At 46.4% G+C, this 18,740-nt stretch overlaps 1 protein-coding gene across 1 annotated transcript in view; it reads left to right on the top strand.

Annotated features, from left to right (window-relative positions):
• The first annotated feature begins 3,172 nt into the window (after positions 1 to 3,172).
• Positions 3,173 to 18,740, top strand: part of sez6b (seizure related 6 homolog b) — a 154,326-nt gene continuing 138,758 nt past the window's right edge. The window contains 1 exon segment of the mRNA XM_069676462.1: positions 3,173 to 3,245. Coding sequence (XP_069532563.1) covers positions 3,173 to 3,245 — 73 coding nt within the window.

An 18,740-nucleotide genomic window follows, 5' to 3' on the forward strand; every position in this document is an offset into this window, starting at 1 on the left:
CAGGCTGCAGACGGGGCCTTTAATGAGATGAGTAATGCCTGTGCATGACTTGCCTTTTACATACAGAGTGTGGAATCTATGAATAGCTTCTCTGCCGTAAGGCAAAGGTGCGTAAATCACAGCAAATAAGTTGAAGAGATTCAACACTGTGTTGGAGACTTTCTCCCGCATTGATGTGGTGAGTCATCTCTCTCTCAGTGAGCCGAGCAGCCGCTGAAGGCCGTCGGAGCGATGTGGAGCACCTTGGCTGCTAAAGGTTCAGAACCCAGAGCTGAGATCAGCTGCAGAGGCCTTCATGGGGATTTAAGTAGCCCGAGGTGCAGCAGAAGGATGACTCAAAACCAATAGATGTAAAAGACTGTGCTGATAGAGGGCTGCTGACGCATCACGTCGTATTAAACCCACGTTAGCCGAGTCAGGGCATGGAGGGAAAAACAGGAAGTGCAGATTTCCAAGAGGAAGATGAGACACAAGTGCTCGTTTTATCTTCCACACACAGCACAGCAGTTTAACTATTCGGCTTTAAAGCCCGAAAGGCTGCTGTCCGTTCTCATGTATGCTTCATTATGCAGACGTAGCTTTTTCCAGAGAGCAAACATGTTGATGAGCAGGTCATTGTATGGCTAATCTCTGTGAACACTGATTTAAGCACTTCATCTCCATTGTGCTGCCTCCTGTTTTTCCCCTTTGACAGGAATTCAAGCCAACACGTCATGAATATGCAACGTCAGACATAAAACACAGACTGTGCATGATCGTCTAATGGTCTCTACGAGGTCATTCATGTCGAATGTTTACTATACAGATATTACACTTGTTAAAGACCTGATCCATCTCTGACGATGAAGTGTTGTGTGTTCATTTGGAAGCCTCATTGGCTAAAGGTCAAACAGTATCCACTCCTGTATTTCCAACACGTTTTCACTGCCAACTTGTCAAATCAGCTGCTTGGTGAACGGCCGCGCATGCTTCATGATATGAGCATCTAGCAGTACGTACACCATAGAATCAGTTTGATTCTGAATCTGATTGATGTTATTGTAACAGTACAATGTGATTAAAAACAGTGTGTGAGACGTGTTGGACGGTCTGTTCGTCCAATAAAGCGCACACACAGATTATCTGTCTGATATTTACATGAACAAATCTCCAAAAGGCTCCAACAGCACAAACACGGCCCAGAGGTTACGTTCAGTGACTGAGTTAGCTGAGGGGACACCTAGCAGACAGCTAGCAGCTCCCAGCTGTCACTCAAAGAGACCACGCCCCTAATGATGCATCACTTTAAGCCTTAATATAATGTAAACAGGTGAGCTGTATAAAGATTCTCCCCGTACAGTTGTCTTGAAGAGAGAAATGAGCTATAGAGACCCAAACTGTTTTTTGTACCAGGCTGTAAACATGTTTATTTCTGCTGTAAAGTTTAACATGGGGCTCTATGGGGACTGACTCACTGCTGGAGACAGCCTCAAGTGGACACCAGAGGAACTGCAGGTGTGGCACTTCTGCTTTAAAGCCCTGAATGTTGCTGATTGTATTAAAACAAAGAGCCTTCTTTGATCACAGTCTCGTGGGTTGTTGATGTTTTATGGACTCTGCAGGGTTTAGCAGCTGACAGTCTGCAGGATGAAAGGTCCTGTTGACTTGATTTGAGACTGTCCTGGTACTGGAACTGCTAGCATATCTAGATCTATCAAATCTGGAATATAAACATCCAGGTTTGTGTAGGCAGAGTATGTTAGCATGTCCAAACTGTAACCGACAGACCCTAAAGTCCTGATCTCACCTGTGTGTGTTAGAATCACAGATGTGAGATACATGCACACATAGAAGATCTTTGTTGTTCTGAAAAACCTGATGTGTCCTGAAAATGAGGCTCGCGACTGAAAGAGACCATTAGACGTCCTATTAATGCTACCAGCTGTCAGATTGACCCTCTGACACTCGCTGTAACTCTAACCAGGCTTTAGTCGCGGACTGTAGTCTAAATAAAAAGAGCCAAACCGGGAGCTTTAAGTTTCACATCTCATGTTCATCTCAGATATCATCTCGTCTTGTCAATTTTAAGCATTTTAACATCCTGGAATTTCTGTGTTAAGAGAGTTTAAGGGCAACCAAACATATTAATTTGTGCACTTCAGTAAAGTTAAGGGACCATCCAAAAAAACCAGAATGGATTTTTAGTCCCCGTCAGGAGAACGTGGTGTTTTTAACGGTATAACATTACACTGAAGGTGTTTCTATTTTTTCCACCTCATTTATTTCACTGAAGGTTTAATGAGGCTAATTAATAGAAACGCCTCTCTGTGTACAGCAGCAGCACAAGCGGCATCCTTCACAATGATCGGACTGCTCAATCAGCACCTCTTTAAAATAGTTTATTTACACGTTCGATGAGGGTACAAATACTTTACTGAAGACATGCTGACAATGCATGACTCATGAGGAGTGAATGCAGGATGTATAACGAATTATACCTCTTCTTTCTTGTGACAGGTATCAGGCAACTATGACTTTATCTGATTAGTTCAAAGTATAATAGATGATCAGTTCAGGGATGTTCAGTCAATGAAACCCTTCTTTCCTCCTCCTCTTTTGAACGCATCGGTAACTGTAAGTGAGCTAAACATCAGTTATATTTCCAGCTCTGGTGAAATGGACGGAATTCAATGGTTGCATGAAAAGAAAGAACAAACAGCCTTTTCCCTTTCTTTTCTTTTTTTATTCAGTGATTCAGTTACAACATATTTTTAAACGCACTGTCAGTGCTTCACAAACGCCTTTATGACGTAATTATTCCGTTTTCAGTGGGTTTGTCCCAAACTTTGAGCCTCATTTGCTCCGTGAGTTCCATTGGCGGACGCTAGGAGCTGTCCGTGGTGCTGAACGATTCACGCGGCGGCGGCGCTGCCCTGAAGAGGAGGCTCCGCGCGCACAGCAGAACGAGCGGCAGATCTACACTCTGCACTCTCCAGCGTTCAGTCAGAGGAGTCAGAACACTCAGCGCTCTGTGGACGGAAACTGAAGCCTTCGTCTCAGTCAGGGAGTGAATCAGACAGAGGAGCCCGCGCTCAAGTGACGGAGGAGCTCTCCGTGTTTCAGGGGAAAAGTGTTGAACCCAAGGACGTTCACTACGAAGAGCTGGAGGAGCGCGAAACGGGGACACAGCGAGATGAAGGCGAACAGAGATTATTTTGTTCTGCTGCTGGTTCTGGTGGCGGCGGGGACGGACATGGGCACCAAAGGTAAGAAAAATGTCACCAGTATTTCCTCGCTGGTTTTAATTGTGTGTTCAGAGCAGCTCCCGAGCCTCGCTGCTCGTTAGTACATGTTCTTGTTGTTGGTGTTTGGCTGATTTTCGCCCGGGAAGCTCCCGGTTTCTACGGCTCTCTTTTGTCAGTCCCTCCATGTGCTCACACAGCTCTCTGCTTTTCACTCCTTTTGGAAATTAACACATAAACACAGGGATGTGCTGTTTTGTTTCATTTAAGGCTTGTTCTGTATTCTACATGCAAAGCTCACATGGAGTGCAAGTTATCAGTCAGAAAACCTTTGATGTGAGAGAAATGAGAGTAAAACTTCTCAAAGGATTCTTCTGCTTTTATTTTCCTCGCCTCAAGTTTCAATTTTTAAAAACCAAAAGAAACTCAAGCAGGCAAACAGGCAGAGAGAAATGTAATTTTCCAGCCTTGGACGAAGCAGAAGTGCTGAAATGAATGCAGCCTGTCTCCTGCTGCTCTTGTCACAATAGTGGAATGGCTGATAGTGTTTTTTTGCTGCCTCTCTGCATTATTCATCTCCCCTGACTAAACAGAGAGAACACGGGTGATGTTCGAGAGTCGTCTCCCTGGATGGATTTAATATTTTCTCCTTCCTTGCACCTCAAATTCAAGTATGCATTATAAAATCAATCTGTGCTTTGGATACTATCATCCTAACATCCCGCTCTTCTCTTCGTGTAGATGGAGAGGAGTAAAGTTGTCAGTGTGAGGACAAAGTGGTGCTCCGTCATCACTTAATTGGACGTGTTTGTGTAGACTCAGCTGAGTCCAGTAATGCAGGTTGTGATGGATGCTTACGCCTGTGTTTGTGTTTGCATAATCACCCTGCCATGCCAACACATCACACTATGTGTCGACCGGCTCTGTGCAGTCACGTCTGGCTGCTGACATGTTGTGTGCAAGAGGCAGAAGATTAATCATCAGCATGGATGCATCGAGCTGCTTCCTGTTTTTTAGCCTGAAAGTTTGAGACAGATTGTGTCGTAGCCGTTCCTGAACACAAACACACAGAACATCTTCTCTCATTTGAACACTTTTGTCAGCAGAGCTGCGTCTTTATTCCACTGGAAAACTGGAAAACAAAGTAGAAGACGCCTCACCAGATTCAGAGCAGCCAGACATGAACCATCCAACTGATGAACGCACTGGAGCAAAGTTCATGTTCATTATTCCCTCTGTATTGTTCTTTGATTTGAAGTTCACATGATTTCAGTTTAATAGTCTCCAAATGTGAGGTTAGCTTCAGTTAGCTTAGCACAGACACAGCCGCTAGAAATGTCCTTCAGAGGGACCCGTCTGACGCTGATACTGCAGGACACGACTGACAGCAGGGCGGGCACTCTGCATGAGTATCTGAACCTGTTCTTCAGTAAAGAAATGTGTGTACTTTTGCCCCTCTGATACAAAGTACTGGTAACAAGCATCATTTTTTACCCACAATGCAACAGAAACGGAAAATGGAGAAGCTACTCATGGCACATTTTTACATGTTGAATCTTTTTCTTTCTCTTTGTGGAGTAAATTTGTTTCATTATCTGTTATGGAAAAAAAATATCTGTGGACGTCTCGTACGCTAACTGAGAACACTTTAAACAGTAGTGACCTGTAAGCAGCAGTATGGAGTTTATCATCAGGCTGTGACGAGTCACCGGCAGCATCAGGGAATAAATCTGGAGCTTATTTTTCCTGTTCACTTCCAGAGTTGGGACAGTGTCAGTCACAGTGAGGGAGAGGAACAAACACACAGATGAAAGACAGATAACTGCTTTTCTTATAAGTAGTTTAAATTTGAGGATCTATTTCAGCCCATTTATTTCACACTTCCAGCACAAAGTTGTGATGTTTAACCCGGTACACGTCCAGATTGTTGAACACTGTTCACACGAGGCTTTTACAATGTTTAACTGATTATCGTGAATCGATCATTATTAGATCGACTTTTGTCCTGTTGTGAAAATTATTGTTACAATGATCTTCACAGTCTGCAGACGTTAACACCAAGCTGTTAATGCATGTGAGTCTAGATGCCCTGCAGACTGAGATCAGGTCAGAGGTCAAACTGTCCATTGGAGAGCTCTCCCTGATGAACACAAAGCAAGACGCATTCTGACCACATCACATCCATCTCTGAACACGAGCAGATATCAGCGTTAAAGAGTTTCTGTTGGCTCTCGATGTGACATCAGGCCTCCGCCTGTGAAACTGTCCTCTACAGATCATCTGTCGTTAGCTGAGACAGACGAGAGACTTCAGATCGAGTGGGTCAGATCGAGTCGATACAGACGTTAAACAGACGAAACTCTCCGCGTGTTTTAATGTCTCCACTTCAGAACGGAAACACAGCCAGGCCCAGGCTGCAGAGATGCATCCTGGGACATGTAGGCACTTCCGGTGAAGCTCCTCAAGCAGGTGAACTCCGCTTATTCTGACCGAACAGCACTAACTAAAGAATCTATTGTTTTAATGAACTATATTTCCAGTGATTGGACGTCCACGTACAGAGACTTCTGAACGTCCTGGACGTCTGTAAAAAGTTGCATTAGAAGATGTTTTATTTGTCAGCATGAGAGAGGAGACGAGCTGCTGATGAGCTCAGCAACATTTAGCTTCAAGATTTGTGCAGACATGAAACACAGCCTGACATCACACCTGAGCAGGTCCAGCACTGATTCTCACATCAGTGCTCTCACGCTGTAAGACTCTGTGCCATCCCTGACGGAGGGTATGTGCTCCTTACACTGAGAGAAATATTCAGAATGTTGATGCTCTGTTTTTATACCTGCACTCACAAACATTTTCAAACAACTCGATCTGACACGTTTGTGTCTCTGGAAACTTTGAGCTCTATGAACTAGTGTGAAGGATCAGTGTTTTGCTGCATCACTCGTGGTTCTCTACCTTCTCGTGGGTGTGACGCAGTTTGGCAGGATGATATCTGAAAGCACGTAATCTCCTTTTTCAAGTGTTTGAATGCACAATGTTGTTGTATCATCTCTGAGATAAAATCAGCTTAATGAGAAGCTGTTCTTCTTCTGATTGATAAGTATCAGCTGATGCAGACCGTAGCCATCGTTCAGCCTGCCCCCTGATTAACCTGTGATCAGCCCGGCCAGGACCCTGCGGCCCCCGTGCGGCTGCCACTTCCTGTGATGATTCTGATTCGACGCTCCTCACGCTCAGAAGCTTTGTGAGAGCTTCACTTCAAAACACATCGCAGGAAATAAACTGAGAGCATTTTGGAGGAAAAGAAAAGAAGAGGTTTGAGAGACGGTCCTTATTTAAATTTTTAAATGTATCTATTTTTTTTATAACACAAATGAACAACAAAAACATGAGAGACACGTGTCTCTTACAGTGAATCAAAACACAACTGAGACCCACGACCACCAACCCCACCCTACACCAATCCACCCATCCATTATCTCTGTACATTTACACACAGATAATCATGCAAGGCTAGGATGGGAGTATCATGCCAAATAAATAAATAAATAAATAAATAACAAATAAGAAAAGGAAGTCATAATTAATAATATTTAATACAAATAAAATAAATACATAACAATCATCTGCTTGATCATGAGGCAGAATATATGTTGGTCATTCCTCTTTTTTAAACTGATTTCAAGTAATTTTCTACTGGCGGCCATGTTTCTAAATATGAGAGACTGTCCTGTTATTGGATCGTTCTGAGCTGCAGAGACGATGGTCTAGAGCTGACACTGACCTCTGACCTCTGGACAGTTACCCTGCAGGGGTCTGTCACCTGAACTTCTGCTTTCAAATACTGAAAATTATATTTTAGCAGCAATCTAAATTCATAAACTCTCCTGAAATCAGTGAGGTCGTTACGCTCCGGTTCCATCTTCAGTCTGACATTTCCTCGACTCTCACTGATTGTCCGGGGAGGAGGGGGACGGGGGGGGGGGGGGGGGTTATTTTCCATCACCAATCCCTGAACACCAACTTGCCCACCTGAGTACACTTTTCTTCAGGTGTAATGATGCATAGCCGTCACAAGATTCTGGTTTGTCAGGATTTCTTGGGCTGAGCGAAGCGGAGTAAAATAAAAGAAGGATGGTGTGCGATGTTGCGATGACACGCTGTCTATATAAAACAGCCATCTCGTCGACGGCACCCCCGTGGTTGTAATTGCTCCTCCTCAGTTCCAACAGACAGCTTGACAACGCGTTAGACCGTCCGTGACTCTGATTGGCTAATTTCTTTAAGTGCTCATTGCTGATTTTTTTGTCCAGAGAAACAACTGTTAAATGTGTTGCTGCCAGACGAATCAGTCAGCCTGCTGCAGTGGAGACGTTCAGAGAATGGGTTAGTCGTACATATTCATACTCACTACATCTACAGCTCCTAAAGGACTCTAGCTCTGCGGGGTCTGGAGCTCGGACACATCACTCAGTCCAGCTGCAGATTCTCACTTCACACGTCGTCAGATAAAATCATACTATATAATGTAAATTACAGAGCGGCACTAGTAGTCTCCACCTTGTGAGCGTTGTAAATGTGCTTGCATTGCAGTGAAGACGTGTCTCCAGCTGCAGTAACTCAGCGTGCACACAGTCAGGACCGAGGAGACGTTACTGCAGCTTCAGCTCGGGGCCCGTTTCAGCTCGGAGCTCCAGCAGAGATCAGTCCTGCTTCTCCTTAAAGCTTCACCGTCGCTGCTGATTGCTGCTCTGTTATTCATCAGCTCTCTCTCCCTCTCTTTCTCCCCCTCTCTCTCTCTCTCCCTCTCTCTCTCTCTCTCTCTCTCTCTGAGAGCAGCCACAGAGCGACACGGCACATTATGGCCAACCTGAAATAGGAGCTGTTTTGATGATGTCCCTGAGGTTTCGGGGTCAGCCGTTCTGTCCCTTTTCCTTCAGATTACAGCCCAGATAAATACGTTGGCCCCGGCTGACCCGGAGCGCGCGCAGCCCCCGGAGTCCCACCCCCGGGCCCTGCTGGCGTTGCCACTGCCTGTCATCATTGTCAGTGCTCTGCTGGGAGAGCCGCCTCAAACTAATGGCTGCTGCAGGGCTGACGGGGCTAAAGGGGCTTTATTTTAGGCCAACAACAGCAACACTCAGCACAAACACACACACACACACACACACACACACACACACACACACACACACACACACACACACACACAGAGCCGTCACATCCTAAAGAAACAGAGCAGAAGAAGCACAGTACAATGCGCGTGCGTGCGTGCGTGTGTGTGCGTGTGTGCGTGTGTGCGTGTGTGTGTGTGTGTGTCTGGAGGTTCACATGTGGGTGTGTAAAGCGTGGGAGGAACGTGTACTTACACACACATCACACTCGCACCGAAACACAAGCTTCAGATGAAGTGGTTTCACCGAACCAGTGACACTTCGCTGGAGTCGCTGAGAGCAGCGGCGGGTCTGACTGACACTAACTGCTTTCTTTGCACAGTTTGGATGTATTTTTCAATAATTTAGTTTCTTTTATCAAAATGCAACATGTAGTTCAATAAATACCTAGTGAGCGATTTTCTGTCGAAAAGACTCAAAACTGGTTCTTTTCACGACAGTTTGAAGGCGATGAAACGTTTGGACCAGGTTCATCTCACATTCACACACAGTCACGTCTCGTTTCTATTCAGCAGCTCAATGATTGTTGAACTGAGCAGTGCATCACAGTCACCAACGGAAACATGACTGCAAACATGAGTTTGATTCAAGTCCAGCAGGCGTCACCGTCGGAGACCGAGGTCTCTTCAGACTCGCCTCCCCATCAGGTGTTAATCACCTCCTTCAGCATCCAGGCCTCAGCCCCTGAGACGTTTCTGCGTGATCGCGGCCTGAGACGTTTCTGCGTGATCGTGGCCTGAGACGTTTCTGCGTGATCGCGGCCTGAGACGTTTCTGCGTGATCGCGGCCTAAGATGTTTCTGCGTGATTGCGGCCTGAGACGTTGTTTTCTACCAAATTTCAACGTTGGAATCTCGGCTGGTGCTCGCTGGGTTCACCTCAAACAGGAGGTGCTGCTGTGCCGAATATCAGCTCGGCCGTCATTCGGTCATTGTTCCAAAATCTAGCTTTGGCGTCTGATATATTTGACTTTGTATTTGTCCTACAAAGAGCACATCCTTCCTTTCACATTAAAACAAACTAGCTCATAAACCTCACTAAGCAGCACATCTCCCATTCTCCTACACGCTCCTTTAAAGTCAGGTGTGTAGATGTAGTGTTCTGACCTCTGACCTCTGGAGGACTGTGAGGAAGACAAACAGTCATTTTTTCTTCTCTTAGATCTTATTCAGTCGCAGGACGCTGTGAGGACGTGGGACTAAACGTTGAGTGTTAGCTTAGCATTAGCGTGTCACTTGATTCACTTTAAACATGCTACCTGTGTGTCAGCGCCCGGCCGCCGAGCGTCTGAAGAGTCACTCCATGTTGATTAAACATGAAACTTTAACTCCTCTTTTCTGCTGCTTTTACAGATGATCTTTGTGCAGTAACTTCGGCATCATCTTCAGATAAAAGTCACCATTGTGCCTCTACTCTGATAATCAACACTCTCTCCTCATCACCCCTATCAAACACACACACACACACACACACACACACACACACACACACACACACACACACACCCCGTTCCCACCCCCTTCATCATCGCTGCCACGGCAGAAAAGCAATTTGTTCTCGGTGTCAGTGATCTGATGCAATCAGCGCTGCTTCACGCTTTTGAATGAGGCAAAGACAGCGAAAAGGACGCTGTGTTTAATTAAAAGACGCACTTTTGTGAATGTGACGATCATATAATTTGGGCTGGAGGATTGTAAGGTTGCGTGTTCGACACCTGCTTTCCGATTACGGCTGATTAACCTATCCAAACTCGCCCGCTGCTCTCATCAAGGGCTATTCAGGGTGCCGAGGCTGCGCTCTCACTCTAATTGTCTCCGAGCCTTTTCCTCTTTGAAGCGCTCAATTGGAAATGAGTGTTATCAAAATTCAGCGCTGCTCCCTCTCACAGGAAACGGGGGCGCTGGGTTCTTTACACACAGCTCCTGACACCTCCTGAGAGGAGCTGAGGGGGTGGAGGGGTGGAGCACTCTCATTTTCCCTTTTCTCCGTCTCTCCCCTCTTTGCATAACAGTCCCTGTGAAGCGAGCGGCGTGCTTGTGAAGTGTTTACCCTCGTCTCTGTCAGTCAAAGCTGCTTTCCTGAAGGCTGCATTCATCTGCCTTACAATGTCTCTGTCTCCTCCCCTGTTTGAGATTCCTCCTGACAGAGCCTCTGAGTTAAATTAGAGACGATGCGAATGGGATGTGATGTGCTTTGAACTGCACCTGCTTTATGTGTCACCGTCACATCCCACATCCTGTCCTCTTTGAACATCATTTCAGCTCTCTGGTGTATTGCTCTTTGAATAACCGTCTCAGAATGAGCTGAATGTCTCTCATTTGGTTTCAAATCTGACAATAGAACAATCTCCAAATCCAATTCTGCCCACAGATACGCTTAATTCCACCTTAATGCTCTCCACAATTCCCCGGCTGCTGCGCTAAGACTTAGCACGCTCTAATTGATAGCTGTCATGTTGCAGCTGCCACTCAGCATCGCGCCGCCGGCACCTCCAGATATTTCTTGCAAATCAATGGCCAATCTGAGCCGTGTAGGGCTGCAGGCCTCTCCTCGGCCTGCACGGCGCTCTGCTAGCTCTGCCGCTCGCTCAGCTCCCAGTGATTGACACAAAGCAGCAGGATTAGATGCAGGCGGCTGGATTAACAACCAAGTCAAACGTGCACCAGAGGGCCCAGCAGACCTCCAGGTTATCACTGATTAGATTATTTAAAACTTGTTGTGCAGTATGAACCATTAAAGCACCGTAGTACAGATCTACTGTCGTCCTGGGGGGGGCACAAGTGTGTGTAACGCTTCATGGAATCTTTCCAAAGGTACAAACTACAGTCAGCAGCCACCGTGGTGTCTCCTACTGGTGTGTGGGTAACAGTATTTAAGCCTTGTTTTTGTCATTAGGCCCGAGCTAGCTTCGTTTTTCTCTGGTCTCAGTGACCGTGTTTGGACGAAAGGCCGGAGCGGGAGAGGAGCGAGAGGTGAGCAGATGCTTTAAGGTGGCACAAGCTCGGTCAGCGAGATGCATCCGGAAACCTCTGTCACAGGTAGCCCCGCCCTAACCCCTCCCCTCTCTCTGGTCTGTGTGACTCTCAGTGGGAGCATCAGTGACTAAATGAACATCATGCTGTGTTGAAGAAGACTTGAAACTAGAGACTGAGACCATAAACTCATTAGGAACATGTTTACTGAGGGAATACATCAGGAGAGGAGGAGGAGCATGTTCTCATAGACTTCTATAGGAGCAGACTGAGTCGCCCCCTGCTGGACATTAGAGAGAATGCAGGTTTAAGGCACTTAATACTTAGACAGCAGCGTGCAGCTACATTAGTTTATATCCTAATTAAAAATGGCTCCTTGTGGACGTGATGGTTATAAATGTTACTTTGAAGATAAATCCCGACACGAGACAGCTGGGATGAAACGGTGCATGAATCAGCCGTCTCATCGCTCCTCGTGACTCTATATTTACTCTGTTTCAGTGACGGGGCGGACTGTCATCTGATTGTCTTTTCACTGTCAAAATGTTGCTCCGAGAAACAACAATCTCTGCTCGCCCGCTTTGACAAGTTGCGTTTGTAATCGGCATCAATCGCTCCTCATTTCCTCGACGATCTCTCATTTCCTCCTCTGTCAGCATCTCATCCGTCCCTCTCCGGCTTATTTTCAGCCACCGCCGCCTCCGCCTGCCGCACATCCTCCGAGTCAAACCCCTCCGAGTCCCGGAGCCGCATCGATCCAGCAGCGGCGGAGCAGAACGGGTGTTTGTGCAGAGAATGGGGCCTGCTCGCTCGGCCCTCATGCTCTGGCAGACTGTACACACCTGTCTAATTGGGGCTGGCGTCTGCTGTGCATACAGAGCCAAGGGCCTCTCCACAACGATTAGGACTCTGACAGGCTTGGCTCTCTTTTAGACCGCCGCTCCACATCCACAGAGGGAGGGGTGAGGGAGGGAGGGAGGGAGGAGGGAGTCGTAGTTTGATGCTCGGCGGCAGCAGCATAGCAAGTTGCTCATTTTGTGTGTCTCTGTTTATTCAGTCCACGAGGAGAGAGAGAGAGAAAAACAACAGTTGTCAGTAAAGGCTGTGATTTTAATCCTTCTCTCATGTTCTGTTCTTTGGATCTTTATTCAAAGATAAGCAGAGCGGCCCGGGAGAGCAGACCGAGCTCAGCTGACACGCTGCCAGGAAGCGGCGCGATTTTATTTTGGTAACAGAGGAAGAAAAAGAGAAGTGAACAAATAAGAGCGCGACATGACGAGCCGGGGGTCTGAAGTGACTGCAGTCCAATCAGATGATCTGTTTGTTGTAACGGCAGGAGAGTTACTGTGGCTGTGTGACCAGGCCGACCGACAGGGCCTCTGTCTATGTGGAGCCGGCAAAGTGTCCCGGTGAGACGGACGTTTAAAGGAAGCAGAGATGTTTCTGTAGAGATTAGTGTGCGAGTAGTTATAGGACAGAGTCAGCAACGTGATGATCGTGACGAATAGTAAAGTTTTAAACTTTAAAAATATCCTTATTGTGCACATGAGACCAGAGAGACTTTCTAACCTTCTGTTCTCGTACACAACCGTCTGCGTCATGAACGTAACTGTTCACATACTTGTCTCTGCACTACACGTGTTACTGGAGGATACCTCTAGAGGGCGCAGCAGAGAGCTCAGGCTGTATGCAGCTACTGTATGTGAGGGATGTAAACAACAGACTTTTGCTGTGTCCGAAACCGCATACTTACGTACTGCCTACTACAGACTCAAACAGTATGTACTGCATACTGCCTACTAACCTGACTGTTAGGATGGCGTTGGCATCATACTCAGAGCCGTCTTCTCCGTATCACGTGACTTAATCGTTACCGTATGTCCGCTCTGATCTCCGGTCCATCTCCGCCATAGTAGAAGCTGAATAGCCGCAATGCATTTTGGGGCGGCTGAGTACAACCAGTGAGCTCCCGACTCAAACATCCGGGCCGTTCTCGCAGACACAAAATTGCATACTATGAGATGGGAACGAACAACATACTCAATTTTACGTCACGGTTAGTATGATTAGTATGATAGTATGATAGTATGATAGTATGATAGTATGCGGTTTGGGACACACCGATGGAGACACTCGAGGAGGTTACTGTGATGTTCACTCTGAGTCCTGGTGACTGACTGAGTTCCGTCTCTCCAACATGTTCCTCCGCAGAACCACTCGCAGTATATCTGCCGCTTTACGCACTACAGTTGGCTCGTCAGTGTCTGTTAGGAGGTCCGTCTGTCCCGTACGCTCTGACAAAGCATGACTTTGAGTCGATGTGGGGTAGAAACGCTTTGGGGCAACCTTGTTAGTTATGAGTTGCAGCAGCAGGCGGCTGTTTCCTGTGAAAGCTCTCTAATAAACTCAACAACAGCAGACAGTAACAGCTTTTACTACAGCAGACACCTGCTTCAGGACGCTCACACTCAGAGGAGTCATGAGATCTGATGTACAGTAAAGCACTGATAGTAACGTCTGCAGCAGAGTTCAGCAGCAGTCAGAGGTCAGCCGCTGGAGCGTTTAGCAGCTACACATCCTCAGACACTGAACGTTAGACGCATCACATGGAAACAAACAGGAGTCTAAAACATGCAGATGATGCTCGCTGTCTGCGGGCCGTGTGCAGGCTGTCTGATGACATGTTAGAAAGGATAAATATCAGATACTGTATATTCAGCTCAAGATCAGAGGAAAATGTTGGACCTGCCTTTGCTGTTTGTTGTGCTTCAGTGTCACATGTTACCAAACTATTTGATAATCGATAGAATCACCACAAAGAAAAATGCAAACAGTGAAACTGGAGCCTCAGCAGCCGCTGCGTCTCTGCTGTCCGACCTCTGCTGCCTGTGCAGTATCGGGATGTAACAGTTGGTGGACTGGAAACACTTCATCACGGAGCGTGATCCAGGCAGAAATTAGATCTGCTGCAAAATGTGTTTCGTAAAACGAGTTAGGAGTTGTTGTAAGGTATTTTGTAGGACGCAGAGTTGACCTGAGAGAGAGTGAGGCGGCTCTCTCCGTCCTGCTTGAAGGACGAATTCCAGAAACTGATTTTTAAGCTCAAAGAAAAGAAAAGCTTCAATCGTTTAAACGTCCTCAGATACACTCGCATGTAATTACTGATCTGTGACTTCTGTTTCCTGTTTCATCACGTCCTTATCCTTTACTGCATCCCTCTGACCACACGCTGCTTTGCAACGCGCCCAGGTTATTCCCTCCCAACCAGCTGATGAGATCCTCTAACTCTTATTTCTCTGCGACATTTCAAACGTTTGCTTACATTTTACAGCGAAGGACACTTGGACGGGGAGATTTATTTATATTTCTACGCTGCTGCTGACTCTGAAACAGGACGTTGTTTCTGCTCTGTTGCCTTTTCCAAATAGTGTGAACGAGTTCTGTTGTGAAAGCAGACGCACAGTTTTGATTGGACGGGAGCTTTTGGAACAAACAGCTTTTAAAGAGCTCGTTTTGTGGTGAGGAGGCTCTCTCCATACACTTGATGAACACAGTCGGACACAGACAGTAATGTGTGTGTTTAGGGTAGCTTAGCATCACTGTGCTGTTGATCACAGCAGAGTGGTGACATCTGCGAGGCCCACGGGCTCACTTCCTGTCTGTAATGCTCTCATTAGTACAGTACGCTCTGCAGATGATCACAGACACTCTGTTGCTTGTTAACACCGAGCCGAGCCGTTTGCTTTAAACTGACGATGATATGAAAGCTGAGAGTCTCACAAGCTGCTGCTGCAAACAGAGACATCTGAATGTGCGACACTCACGTTCTGCTTTCAGCTGTTTCCTCTCCTCACATATTACAATTATTATTCACTCTGCGGCCCGACGTGTCCACGTACATTTGTCTGCTTTTTTTAAATGACACCGCGAGCCTCGGTGACATTATTCAAGTAACAGCAGCTTTTTCATTTTAAAGGACGGCTCTTCATTGAAACATTGTTCTGCGAAAGAGAGGAACGTGCATTAATCACTTTCATGGAAACGAGGGAGCCGGCTCCGTGTGTTTGTAATGAACTGACCACGTAAAATGCCACTGACAGAACACCCCAGGCGCTTCTTCTCGCAGTAATAAACATAAAGCATGCAAATGCAGGGCCGGGACACAGAGCGCTGTCAGGAGGAATCAGCTGCATCATTATTTACCTTCACAGTCGTCACGTGAGTCGCAGAGCAGCGCCCGGAGCTAAGAAGCAAACGGGCGGCCGAGAATCAGCATCGCAGATCTGCACAAGTAAGAGAAAAACTCACACGTGCTCGGCTGCAGACGTCGTCACACGATCTTCAAACAGAGCAGAAATATTTACAGCATTTCAGTCCTCAGAGAGAGAATAATCAGGACAAAAGATTTTTAGCAGACTCACTCCTCTCAACAATCACAGCAATACCTGGTTTGGACCTTGTTGTGTTGTTAATGTGACGAGTTTACAGACTCAGAATCACTTTATTAATCCCCGGGGGGATTCGGGCGTCACAGTTGCTCTGACGCAGAGAAACAGAGAAATCATCTCAGACCTCCTGAGCTGCGCGCAGACTCAGCGTAGCCGATAAACCAAACATGTTTGATTTTCAGGATTTAAAATGAAGATGATTGTCTGTAAAAATGAAATGACAGAGAGATGGAGCCGCTGGCAGTGCCAAGCACTTGTAAACATCGTAGCCCTGAAGGCTAACGTTAGCTAGCATGCTACTGACAGCAGGAAAAGGACGAGAATCAGTGAAGTTTCTTCTTATTTCTGTGGTGCAACGACATTTTTAAATCCAGCAGGATTTTTTAACTCCTGTTGTCCAAACCCGGCCGAACAAGCTTCCTTTGCCTTTCACAATAAAAGCCTGGACAGTCAGCTTTTAAACACATTTCTCCAAACACTAGACTCTACAGCAAGCTCAAATCTAGAATTATTCGCCTGTGTGCTATCACATTATCGTTGTTTTATTTTATTGTTTTTTTTTAATATATATTTAAATGTATAGGTGTGTTAGTCTAATGGACTTTACAGTATGTTCGTGTGTTGAGCTAGTCGTCCTGTCTTTCAGCGTCTGTCTGTTTGTGTGTCGGCTCACTGAGAGCTAACCGGGTCGTCCTCCTCGTATGTGAGCACACACCGGGCCACTAAAGCTGATTCTGATCTACGAGTGAAAATGGTTCTGGCATGTTACATACGTTTGTCTCCCTCTGTCATTCAAACTGCCCAGTGTGTGCACATAATGCACGACTTCAGAGAGCATTTCAATGCATTTATTCAGGTTTGTATTTCAGCACCATGGACAGAGAACAGAGGTCTGAGTCTGGTAGGACTACAAAGACCTAATGTCCGACCACGCAGGCCGATGCTCCTGTTCATGCTCAGAAAAAAAGGCCGACCCTCACACACATGTGAGAGAAAAGCATCAACAACACACTGCTCACGCTCCCTCACTGTATAGGACATTGCAGTATTAATGGCACAATAGGGCCATGAACATCACTGACCAGTTTGTGATCAGCTTTGGTTTCCTGCTCGCTCCCCTCAGCCTGCAGAGCAGCGTTGCGTTCACTGAGACGTTTCTGCACAGCCCAATGTAAAAACTGGCAGAATTAGTCGTGCCTTATTCTTGAATGAGGCTTAATTATGAGCCGGGGAAAAGCTGCAGGCTGCGGGGGGTTCTGTGAGCTCTGAAAGGCTGGCAGGGCTCTGCTCCCCTACAGTAACTGGCACCTGTTTTTCATAAAGGCTGCTATTCAAAACTCCCACACTGCAAATAACAGGCTGGCACATCCCTCCCCGGGACTGACGAGAATCACACACTGAGCGAGCAACAGGAAGGAGGACAGAACAAAATGGCTGGGCGCGAGGAACGAGACGGAGCGTGTGTCACGGAGAAATAATCATCGACGCCTTAAATATTCTGACTTTCACTGATTTCTGTTCTTTACCTGGAGGTGCATGCGTCAGGCAGGAAGTGCCCCTCCCCCAGCGGGGTCTTTATGGTAACACAAACGTTTGAGCCATCTGTGGAGAAATCAAGCAGCAGCACTTTAACAGCTACAGTTTACAGCCATGTTTGATGTTATAACTGGAAGCTCTTTAGGAATGTGACGCGCTGAAATTAAACACCAGGATAGAAATATTAACGAGCTGGTTTTTATTTTGACTTTGACAATATGAACTGGTTCCAGCACTTACATTTGTACACACATCATCTTTATGTTTTTATGATGATATCTACAATCTGAAGCAGACAAAAGCAGAAGATAATGCCGTTCTCTGTCACATAAAGAGAATCCCACGATGCAGTCCAGTCACAGTAACTTGTCTCAGGAGTGTCGTCGTCGTAAAGATGCCCGACAGCAGCAGAGAAAAGCATCATTACTACAAACAATGCAGCGAGGCCGATGGCACGGATCAAAACGAGACAATTCCTTCTAGACAGCTGCTTTGCTTTTGAACACCTACTCAGCGGAGTGCAGCCGCTGCCCCCGTCATGACTGACTCTGCCTCATTCTCTCCTCACTGAAACCGCCTTTTCATACATTGATTGAAAGCCTCATTCTCAAAGGAGCCGATGCTGAACGGCTGACAACACTAAAGCCAGTAATGGCTTCTGCTCCGCAGTGCAGACGGAAGGTGCTTTCAGTGTCATTCTTCTCCACCCTCGCATCTGTAGCCCCCCAACAAATTACACTGAGGATCAGAGCCGCTGTCTGCTTTTCATTTCCACATCCACGAGGTCAACCGCTGCTGTTTCTCCTCGCCTGCTTTTCAGGTGATCCACTATTCAAGTAGAGTACAAGGCCAATCATCACTTTATTTCTGCAAATTCAATGAAGAGATGAATAAAAGTCAGTCTCCCCGCCTGCAGACCGATGCTCTGTGAAATCCTCGTTGCATTTGGTGACATGAGGTAAACACACTCCCACTGCCTCAGCTCCATTTAAATGCATGTCAGCCAGGTGTCTCCTCACACTGGATTCTTTCTCTCCTTCTTTAGTTTTCATGGTTGCTGTAGCAGGATAACAGTTACATGGAAAGGTGCGATGAAATATTTAACAGTGTAGACCTGATTCTGTTAGTTTCAAAGTGAATGCAGAGAGCACTGGAGGGAGAGCTGCTCGGGTCCACAGAGGCAACAAACACCGAGCGAGGTTACACTCGGCTCTGCAATATTCACATGTACAAGATTTACAGGGTTTCATGCATCAATGTTAGAAACACAGGTTAGAAATGAGCAACCATCTGAGCATAGCTCAAGTCTTAGGTGAGCATTGTGGGGATGACGTTTCCAAATGTAAATAATATAAACCTTTTGATTTTGCACCTGCAGACATTTTTC

This window comes from Semicossyphus pulcher, unplaced genomic scaffold (genome assembly GCF_022749685.1).
Source record: "Semicossyphus pulcher isolate SPU_LCO1_2020_fin unplaced genomic scaffold, fSemPul1.0.p SCAF_26, whole genome shotgun sequence".
Lineage (NCBI taxonomy): Eukaryota > Metazoa > Chordata > Actinopteri > Labriformes > Labridae > Semicossyphus > Semicossyphus pulcher.